The sequence below is a fragment of the Cryptotermes secundus genome, unplaced genomic scaffold (assembly GCF_002891405.2).
Source record: "Cryptotermes secundus unplaced genomic scaffold, Csec_1.0 scaffold116, whole genome shotgun sequence".
In the NCBI taxonomy this organism is placed as follows: Eukaryota; Metazoa; Arthropoda; class Insecta; order Blattodea; family Kalotermitidae; genus Cryptotermes; species Cryptotermes secundus.
Window position 1 is genome coordinate 803,953 of NW_019732857.1, and position 10,649 is coordinate 814,601.

General features: G+C 40.5%; 2 protein-coding genes across 6 annotated transcripts in view; both read left to right on the top strand.

Annotated features, from left to right (window-relative positions):
• Positions 1-4,590, top strand: part of LOC111867756 (lipase 3-like) — a 33,866-nt gene extending 29,276 nt beyond the window's left edge. For all 4 annotated transcript variants that reach the window (XM_023857889.2, XM_023857891.2, XM_023857890.2 and 1 more), the window contains one exon: positions 3,482-4,590. In XM_023857889.2, coding sequence (XP_023713657.1) covers positions 3,482-3,631 — 150 coding nt within the window. In that variant the 3' untranslated portion in view covers positions 3,632-4,590. The remainder of the gene's footprint in view (positions 1-3,481) is intronic.
• A 2,530-nt stretch (positions 4,591-7,120) lies between these two features.
• The window catches only part of LOC111867759 (lipase 3), a 14,182-nt gene continuing 10,653 nt past the window's right edge, over positions 7,121-10,649 (top strand). For both annotated transcript variants that reach the window (XM_033752803.1, XM_023857897.2), the window contains exons 1-3: positions 7,121-7,328; positions 8,481-8,682; positions 10,201-10,315. In XM_033752803.1, the coding sequence (XP_033608694.1) occupies positions 7,215-7,328; positions 8,481-8,682; positions 10,201-10,315 (431 nt within the window). In that variant the 5' untranslated portion in view covers positions 7,121-7,214. The remainder of the gene's footprint in view (positions 7,329-8,480; positions 8,683-10,200; positions 10,316-10,649) is intronic.

Consider the following 10,649-nt stretch of genomic DNA (forward strand, 5'->3'; position numbering starts at 1 on the left):
AATAGACAAGACGTTGGATAATGTCCAAAAACATAATACTTGTAGCAATTTACCATCGTCACAAACTTTTAGATCTTGCCTTTATAACAAGCATAATTTATTCTGATAAAAGTATTGCATGTGAAGAACCATTATACAGTCGATTCTGAGAATAAGGTTTGCTTAATTGTGTGTATTTCTATTAAAAATAAAATTATATATTAACCCACGATGACACATCAAGAGGATTAACACGTGTATTTCTATACCTTCGATGTTGAGGCGTGCCGAAGTAAACCTTCTACGCACTGCTTACTTACTTACTTACTTACTTACTCGTGGAGCTGAGCCTTTCTGGAGAAGCCGCCAATTCTGCAGCTACTCAAGAAATTCCCAGCATTTTATAGAACCCGAAGGTTCATCACCGTGTTCACAAGAGCCCTCTCTATGCACTGCTATGTTTCTTAATTCTCCTTCCGTTTCAGACTGACAGCGCCCCACGAATGTAAATCCGTTTCATGCTCTCTTAGATCTGAAACTCTCACAGAGGTCACTATCATCTGGAATATAATGCCGTGTAGTCCGATACAAGCAGCTCCCTAATTGCTGCCTGCTTCCTACTGGTGTCTTGTATGTCTTACTTTTCGACCTTGAAGATAGAGGCTGTATTTGCCTCTCAAATGTCGATTAGCAATCACCGAACTACACCGCGTTATATTCCAGAAGACATAACCCTTCCGGAGCATATTCGTTAAAAAAAATAAGTTTTTGGAAACTTTAATCCATGTATCAAATTGTATTCAGGATCAAAATACACGTTCATTATCTCTTATCCTGCTCTATGTGTGCCAGCTTAGGAAGCAAAAGTTTCAGTGCTCACGATTTTAAGAACACTTTGGGCTATATTAAAATGAATTAGAAACGAAGAAGTCGTACTCACAAGCCTTTGGATCGATCACACTCGCTCAACATATGGACAATTTTTGTGTTTAGACTCGGCACTGTTCCCATGTACATGGTTTGGTGTACACTGATCGTTTTTCATGTCCTGGGAGAATGTCCACGTTAACACGAAGTACACAATACGTTCCATCTTCATGGCACATCGATTGACGTCTTTCGTGATGATCGAAGTAACGTGACAAAGTCCACTCGTATTACACTAAAACTGTTTTATTCTTATGATTGACTCTGTTTGTATCACTGTTTTAGGTTTTCACTTATGGGTTCATACACACACTGTTATATTTCCAATTTTTAACACAACCGTTTATATATGTTTGATTTTGCAGGTTTATCCATATACATTCTGACAACTACACAACCTTATTTATTTTTACACTGGGATAAATATTGAACTTTTCAACTTTAATATTATCCACGCACAAAGAGCCATAAACACTGATGTGCCTTTAAACAACACACACACACACTCTGAGTTCTATATTTCGGGGACTGTTGTTAAGAGTAAGTACTTTAGTTCTCTTCAATTTCCCGTTCAGAAAGTGAAACACTGTGGTACGTATATAAAACGTTCTAAGGATAATAATGACTCAGTTTACCTGGATCATGATAATTCCAATAAATGTTCTTCTTTTCCATTTTTGTCTCCTAACTTACCGTTCAGGGATTTCGAAATGGAAAGTTATGTCCAAAATATTATCCAGTATTTGAACCAAGTGAACTTGACGGCTTTTATTATTTTCACTGCTAGCAGTTTCCAGTCGGGCACCACGTGTCTTTATCAGCTCCTTTCGCATTATGTTCATTTGCCCTAAGCTCAGAGTTGTTGCTGGGAAACACAAATATCACACACAAAAAAACATAAATTACGAATATCTTCCGTTATATTTCGTTGTGTATTCATCGTATCTAAGACCGCCTTTGTGGTCTAGTGGTCAGAGTTCCTGTCTAAAGATCCAGAGGTCCGGGTTAGATTCCCGATCCTACCAGATTTTCTGAGAAGTTGTGAGTCTGGAACGCGGTCCACTCAGCCTCGAGAGGATAATTGAGGAGTTATTTTAAGGAAATAGCGACTCCGGTCTAGAAAACCGAAAATTAACGGCCGTGAGGGTTCGTTGCGCTGATGACACGACACCCTCTATCCGCAAAAGTTGGCGCTAACTTCGCCGACAAGCGTCGGTCGCTCGGTCGGTATAGTTTGCTTGTGGACTAAAACCAAGGAGTTTGTTTTATCGTATCTAAATCTAGTAAAAAAACAAGCTGCATATCATGAAATGGTGTGTTTTTTAAAACTTACCCCAGTTTCTTTTTCAATGAGCAATATGTCAAGTTTATAACCTTGATTTGAGGTTCGCGAATACACTGAATTCACAAGAAAATGAATTTCGTTTCCCTGAAAATATTTCTTATACATTTTGTAAAAAACCTTGGTCGGAATGAGTTCTGTAGTTGGGGAGACAGCAGATTATGTACAGACGCATGGATATATGGACACTGCTTCCCTGCATGTGTTCGCTGCATATATAGAATATGTACATATAAAATAAGTAAGTAGAACAAAGACTTTAATTGACGCAAGTAAAGGGGTTGGTCTAGAAGTAAACACAGAGAAAACTAAGTATATGTTACTGTCTCGTCACCAAAATGCAGGGCAAAATCATGACATAAAGGTAGGAAACAGATGTTTTGAAAATGTGACACAGTTCAGATATTTGGGAACAACGATAACAGATCGAAATATGATTCAGGAGGAAATTAAGTTGAGATTGAACTTGGGTAATGCTTGCTACCATTCAGTCCAGACCCTTTTGTCTTCTCGTGTGCTGTCCAAAAACATAAAAATTAGAATATACAGAATTATAATTATTCCTGTGGTTGTGTATGGATGTGAAACTTGGTCTCTGACAATAAGGGAGGAACATAGACTGAGGGTGTTTGAGAACAGGGTGTTGAGGAAACTATATCGACCAAAGAGAGATGAAGTGACAGGAAGTTGGAGAAAACTGCATAATGAGGAGCTTCATAACTTGTACTCTTATCCAAGTATAATTAGAATGTTCAAGTCAAGGAGAATGAGGTGGGCAGGTCATGTAGCACGAATGGGGGCGACGAGGAATGAGTATAGGATATTGGTGGGAAAGCTAGAAGGAAAGAGACCACAGCGACGACCAAGGCGTAGGTGGGTGGACAATAGTAGAATGGATCTTAGAGAGATAGAATGGGATGGGATGGATTGGCTTGATTTGGCTCAGAATAGTTACCAGTGGAGGGCACTTGTGAACACGGCAATGAACCTTCGGGTTCCCTAAAATGCTGGAAATTCTTGAGTAGCTGCAGAATTGGCGGATCCTCAAGAAGAGCTCAGCACCATGAGTAAGTAAGTAAGTAAGTAAGTAGAACAAAGAAGTCAATAAAGTAGGCAGGACAGTGATTTTAGGAATGGTTAATATTATAAGGGAAAATACAGACTGAAATTATCCCAACTTTATACAACCTCAGAACATAACACTAATGGAAGTAACATCTGTTTATGTTTCAGGATGTCACGAAATTGTACAGAGCCCTCCCTAACGCGGTTGGTCTCTTCCGAGTTCCACTGTCCACATTCGGTCACTTCGACTTCTTGTGGGGACTCGACGCAAATAACTTATTGTACGACTTTGTCATCAGCCTCATGAAGAGATTCTGACATTTGGATTCCTCACTGCCTGTTTTAACTGCCTGTATTACGTAAAGCTATAGAAGCTCATGTGTGTGTATTTATCTGCATGTGAATTGAACGTGGAGAGAGCTCCGAGGAGGGTGTATCCAGCACAAAGAGGCCAGGAGTATATTTTAACCTAAGAAAGAGGAAGGCACAGAAAATTACAGAGTGAAGTGCAATACAATTTGTGCTCTTCACGTAATAACTTCATGCAGTTAAGGATAATGTGACGAGTAGGACATATATCACATAAAAAGGATACAAGAAATGCCTACAAAATATAGTTTGAAGATCCAAAGAATGAACGACTTAGGAGACCTAGACTTAGGTCTCTGGTTATTAATATGGATCTTAGATAAATGGGGAGAGTCATTATGGGCAGAAACCAATTTATTCGGGAGAGAGTCTAGTGGCAGGATTTTGTGTAAGAAGTTTGGGTTCTCTGAAAATCGAGATTTAGTTGACCAGCTGAGCAACTGTCATTTTTAACTGAAGGCCCACAGCCATGGAGCTCACTTTTTTCTAGTTATCTAGATTATTAGAAAATTGATTAGAGCGTAGAGGGACGACGTATCTGTAATTCAGATGGTGTGATTATGTGTTTGTGTTTTGAGGAAGGGGCTACTCTTTCTGAGGAAAATGTTTCACATATTTCTGTTGGTAGTACAAACGGTTGGAATAAGATATTCGCAAGGCGTGTTGTGTCCATGCTAGTGAAATTTTCTGAAGCAGTATGACAGAGTCTTCTTCGTTGAAACATTTCCTTGATTCGAGCGATGATAATTCCTATTAATATAGTAGGTTACGAGCCATACACTGGTACGGAATCTGTCAATCTAATTTAAGTGTGTAGTCAGTTAATTTATCTACTCTCATGCTACAAACCGGAAGGTCGGTGGTTCAAGTCCCGATGAGGTCATTATATTTTATAATTGACTTAATCCTTCCAGCCGCACTATGGCCCTGGGGTCGACTCAGCCTCTAACAGAAATGAGTACCATGAATATTATTTTAATATTCTTGGGGATAAAGGGCGGTCGGTGCGTAGGGCTGACAACTTCCCGCCATCTATGAGCCGAGAAAATGTGGGAACCTCAACGTCTCACAACCCTATGGGCCTTCACGGCCTCTTACAGGGATACCTTTATTCTTTTTTTACATAATGACAAATAATATTCTGCCTCACGCACATAAGAGCGCTAAATATGCAAGTTTTGAGTTTCACCTGAAAATCTCACTTCATCAGGAATAGTGAGCAGGTTTTCCGTTTCGTCTTTCGTCACTCGTCTTGCAATTTGTAGTCATACAGTCTAGATCCTGAGAGCGTCATAAAATAAACCAACAAAAAGATCTGGGATATTCACAAAGTAGGCCTATCGCCAACTGAACTCAGGACGCATTCTTCATAAAATATCCTGTTATGTTTCCACGTAATCGTGCTAATATTGTAACTGTCCTCTGTGCTGTTAAATTTGCACGTAAATAAACAAGAATTTAATTGAAATAATTTAATTGAATTATCATCATCATATCTTATAGCAGAGGGTGTTCCTGATACTTCCCTTATTGTAAAAGAAAAGCGATACGGAGTATACATTCTACATGGCAAACGGCGGTTCTACTTAAAGAGTGGGGTTCACGTGAAATATCTGCAGCTGGACAGGGATGAAAACACCCCCGTTCGTCCTCTCAGATTCGCTTCAACATCTGAGACTGGTAATAAATTTGTATCCTTCTTCCTGCACTATCTGAGAAAGATTACTCTGTACCCAACTGATGACGGTCCGACTAAATGATGTCTGTACCAACAATATAACTGGAAACCTCTTTGAAACGCTTCTGAAATTATCTGAGGAAACTGGGGAGCTACGTAAGTGTAATGAAATCTTGAGGGGAAAAAAAATATAAATTATCTCAGCAACCGAACGAACCAGTGCCTTATATGCAAATCATTGAAGCGGCGTGATGTGACGTCATCAGCGGCTCCGAGGAACAACGCTTTGTCAGCTGGCAGTGTCTTGCTCCCCAGGAATCCGCTGCTGTCTGCTGATTTTGAGACCAACAGCAATGGCTGGACTCAAGTATCTGACGTGCCTGCTCCTCTGACTATCAGTGACGGCTTCACAACCTTAAACAGGGCAAGAGCTAGGAGAGAACCTCTAGCACGTCAGCACTCCACTTTTGTCCGCTAGCTGGTTTGCCAAGTGCTTTGGGGCTTTGGGGTCACCTGTGTTGCGATAATCCTCACCCCTCACTGCTGCTACCACAAGACTTTTTCTTGTTAGCACTGTGGCCACCTTCCGCAAGCTCTCTGTGGAACGGGTAGGTTAAATTGGGAGGCAGGGAGTGAAATTTGGGCGCCAGTCCGCGTACGTCAGTAGCTTACAGCTGAAAGATAACCGGGCAGGTGAGTCTTGAGTCTGTCCGGCCTTCTCAGGGAAAGCACAAATAGCGATAGAACAGAGGGGGACACCAGAGATCAATCTCGTACATAATTGTGTCATAGTATCAGATAAGTGTAAGTCCCTATTCAGTACCAAACTTACATCGCTTTCAGTGTCATAACTCAGTAGACTGAACTCCCAATAGACAAAATGTGTCATTAACGTTTTAAAACATGAATTTTATCCAAATACAATTCAGTTTCTACCTCAAAGGAAGCAAAATGTGTCTCCGATACAGCTACCGACTAGTTAATATTATTTATATGAACATGGGAGAATGTTAAGAAACACATAATGTACTCTATGGAGAAAAATGAAGAATTTGTGAATGTTGAAGAATGTGGTGTCCATAGTAATCACTGTGCTGCTACAACTAGCATACACTATTTCAACTAAAGATAGAGAAAAGACACCACAAAATTAATATTCCCATGGAGAGGCATACTTGCGAAATTGATAGTAAGTAGTTCAGCTGTCGTGTTCACAAGAATCTGCCACTAGTCCCTACACCGAGTCAGCTGAATCCACGCCACCTTCTGGAACTCAACTTATTTGAAGTCAATTTTGACAGTATCTTTCCATCTAATCGTAAACCTCTCCCTCGCGTTAGATCTGTTCCCATAAAACTTTGTATGCCTTTCTAACATACCCATGAATGCTTCCAGGCTCACAATTTTATTTTCGTCTTTTTGCTCTTAAGCAAAAATTATGGTTGGTTACTCCTTTTTGCATGTCAGTGTAGAACTAAACGCCCTCTGTGGTTAGATTGCGTAGCGTCAATTGTAGGATGACACAAACTAATTTGGAAGGGAGTGGTCTTGGTATACCTCCTCCAAAATTTTAAGAACTGATGTAGAAGTTCATGGTTAATGTGACAATCACGAAACACTGGCAATCCAGAAATTATAGGCAAACATATAATGACCTCAGAATTCTATCTTATTTCCTCGCTATCGAATTCAGACATCAACTCGCCTGTTCTGGGTCACATGTGTTCCGAACTTTGCTCTGAGATCGCTGTGCCAACATAAAGATGCATCAGTACATTTCGCAGCGATGTCGAGTTGCCTTGAAACACAACCGCGTGTATGCATTGCTTTCCTTAAGAAGAATAGGCGAGGAAAATGATACTTGCAGTGTGGGGAAAATCTCTTGCTTACGTGTGCTTCCTAACCCTGCTTCTACGCGGTGTTACTGGAAAATATAACAAAAATACGAGGAAATCATTGCCTGCCATGGTAAAGTATTCTGCTTAGATATGTATGGAAATTTTTCCGTATCTTTGGCACTGGAAACTTGAATAAATCTTACATATTTATTATTCATTTTAATCTTACAACAACTGAACACTATGGACAGCTTAATAAATATTTTGTTTACCTCTGCCCTTCCATGAGAATTCTGAAAGAGGTACTTAAAATTTCCCATTATTACAATTTTTCTGAGGTCTGTATTTACGATATATTGGAAGTCGGTTTAATCTGGTTTTTCATGATACTGGTTTCGAGATCATTTTATTTCTTCTAATTTTGTTATTAGTGGCAATGTTCGTGATCGAACTCGAGCCCTCTTTAATAAAATTCCTACATTTAGTTGCTGTCGGTACACACTAGTGAAAACCCATCATCCAAAGCCTAGAGTAGAGATGACTTGTGAAACTTCGTGTACATCAAAATGCCTTCAGAACTGGACAGAGTGCAACTTCATAGCAAATCTTCCTTTAGTTATCTAACCTGCATGAGAATTTGTATTCACAGAAGTTATAATTCCCAGCAGAATTATATGTGAAAATCATGATCATTGAGTTGAGGGTTATATGAAACTGAGCATAGGATGTCAATTTGAAGATAATATATTGGTCTGGAGGAATACAGAAATACTATGGAAATCATAAGTCACGACAATTGCTTCCCCGTCTCATAAGCCGCTCTTGCTATTCATGCGACAGATATTGCAGTTTCTTAAAATTAATCTGTAATTGCAAACAGGCCTATTTACCCACCTAACAAAAGGACAGAATATTTTCATGTTTCTTGCAACCGATTAAAATCACTATATGAGTTAATAGCAGACATTAGCGTTATAATACAAGAGTCCAGTCCAGTTTGCGATCCTAACAAATATTATGTTATAATGTAGAATTTCGATCCTTGCAAAAGCGATTGTGAAGAGTTCCATATTCTGTGGATTTTTCAGCAGAAAACATGATGCCACGTCCCAGAAGACAGAACTCTTAATTTCATTATCATGTTCACATCTTCTTCTGAAAACTGTTCGTTTTCCAAGAGGCTTTCCGAGTAGAATTACATATAAATTTCGTCTCGGGCCTTCTATAGCTATGACATGTCTGTATTCGAATTATTAGTTTCTTTATTTATGAACTGATTTAGCCGAAGTTGATCACGCAACACGGTTACCCTGCTGAGACGCACACCGTGGCTACAGATGACGGCTACATCCTCACCATGCATCGTATTCCCTATAGCCCCCTGTCGAACAGCACAGACACAGCGAGGCCGGTCGTCTTCCTGCAGCATGGGCTCATCAGCAGCTCAGTGGACTGGGTCATCATGGGACCAGGAAACGGACTGGGTAGGCTCAAATTTTGGCAAATGTTAACCTCCTGTCTCTTTCTTAGGCCCCCCATACGCACACAGTTTGGCCTTCCGATCGACCTAACAGGCAAAATTTTCACAGTTTACTCTCTCCCTTTGCTTCCATACACGCTCAGATAAACGGGCAGGCTTCATGCCACGGTCACGGTCTTCCAGCCTGTATTACTGAGACACACACGTCAGGTGCTACGTCCTTAGGTAGAATTGATGGACTGAAGGGTTTCCTACAGTTCAACAGTCCAAGCGATTGGCCGGCCGGCCACACCACACACGTCAGTTTTGCCTTTCGGTCTTCAACTGTGCAGGCCGAACGGGAGGCCAAACTGTGTGTGTATGGAGGCCCTTAGCCTCCCAAAGATCTCCCACAAGAAATCCGTATGCATATCTTGTGTGTATTTATGAATTACATAGAAATTATCAAACTAAGCCAGGCTTCGCTCCTTGCCATGCTATTCCAATACTGGAGCTCTGAACGAAGGTGCTGGAAGTCAACAGAGCTAGGAGCACAAGGCGTATACAGATTGTAGCTATAAATTCGGTACCCGAAGAATTGACGGTAAAAGTGGGAGAAACACCTAATGCATGACTTCAATTTTGGATAGAGACGGAAATATCGTACGATGCACGACCTAACGTACACAGCCCCCTTGATACACACCAATGGGCCCCCTTATATGTCGGCTTATCGAGCGTTGATTTCTGTAGCAACAGAAAAGTTTTATAAACACTTGTACTACTAACAGATATTTCTGTAATATGTCACTGCACGTATCTCAGTGACCAAGTTACAATTATTCGCCATTTACCAGCTTGAATCCAAAGTCTAAGCAGCCGCCATGTTATAGTCTTCCATTTTCCTAATAATATCCTAATAAAATCTCATACTTCCAAACTGTATGGTAGTACAAACCTTAGAATAAAAAAAGTAAAATTGTCTCTGTGCTTAACTAACTAAGCACTACGCCATGAAGGCGTATGGGGGAGTTGATGTATAGATCCACACTTTCTTGACCTCGGCACTAGTTTGAGGTGATCCGTCAGCTTCACGCCCCGGCTGCTTTACACCCGGGGAAAGAGCCCCGGTAACCTTTGGATAGGAGGCTCGGTGGGCTCCAGAGCCGGTCTGGGCAACATGGAGAAAAGAAAATTCTTGCCCCCACAGGGACTCGAACTCCATTCCCTTACTCGTCCAGTCCGTAGCTACAGACCTTCAGGTACTATGCTTGAAGGTGTTACTATTTCTCTATTTCATAATTTCGCACAATGGCCACCTGCTGACCGCGGAAATTTAAAAAGAAAAATATCAAGTCAAGGTGTCCTGTGGCATAAAGTTCGTAGAGAGTTCCAAACAAAGCTGAAAAATAGGCCTAAGTGTCTGTAATATCGACAGCTCGCTAAGAGGGAACCGAAGAAGGGAGACTCTTGTAACTGCAATGCTCCAAGTAATGCTACTTCGCCCAATTGAGTAATGCAATGCGGATGTGTGTTTGCCTAGGCTATCTGCTAGCTGACGCTGGGTATGATGTGTGGATGGGCAACGCTCGCGGAAACATGTACTCCACCAGACACAACAAACTTTCGGCAATGCTTCCTACCTTCTGGTCCTTTAGGTATGTCAAATTGCATCTAGTTCCAAGCAACATAGCTCTCCTTCAGAAGCTAAGAGTAGCTGAAGAATGTTATATTTTAGCATCCTGTTGCACTGATTTAAGTCCATGATTTATTTCACCGTCTTCTAGTGCATACACTTATCTACCTCACTCCTCTCTCTCGCACTACCTGTTTCTGCACAAAAGTGCCATTTTCAGGTGCTTATTCGATTAACGTTAAACTAGTTCACTGCATGCCTTGTCGTCTTCATATTAAAATAATTAAAATATATATTTATCATATATATTGATAAATATTAAATATTAAAAATATTAAAATTATTCAGGATTTTTC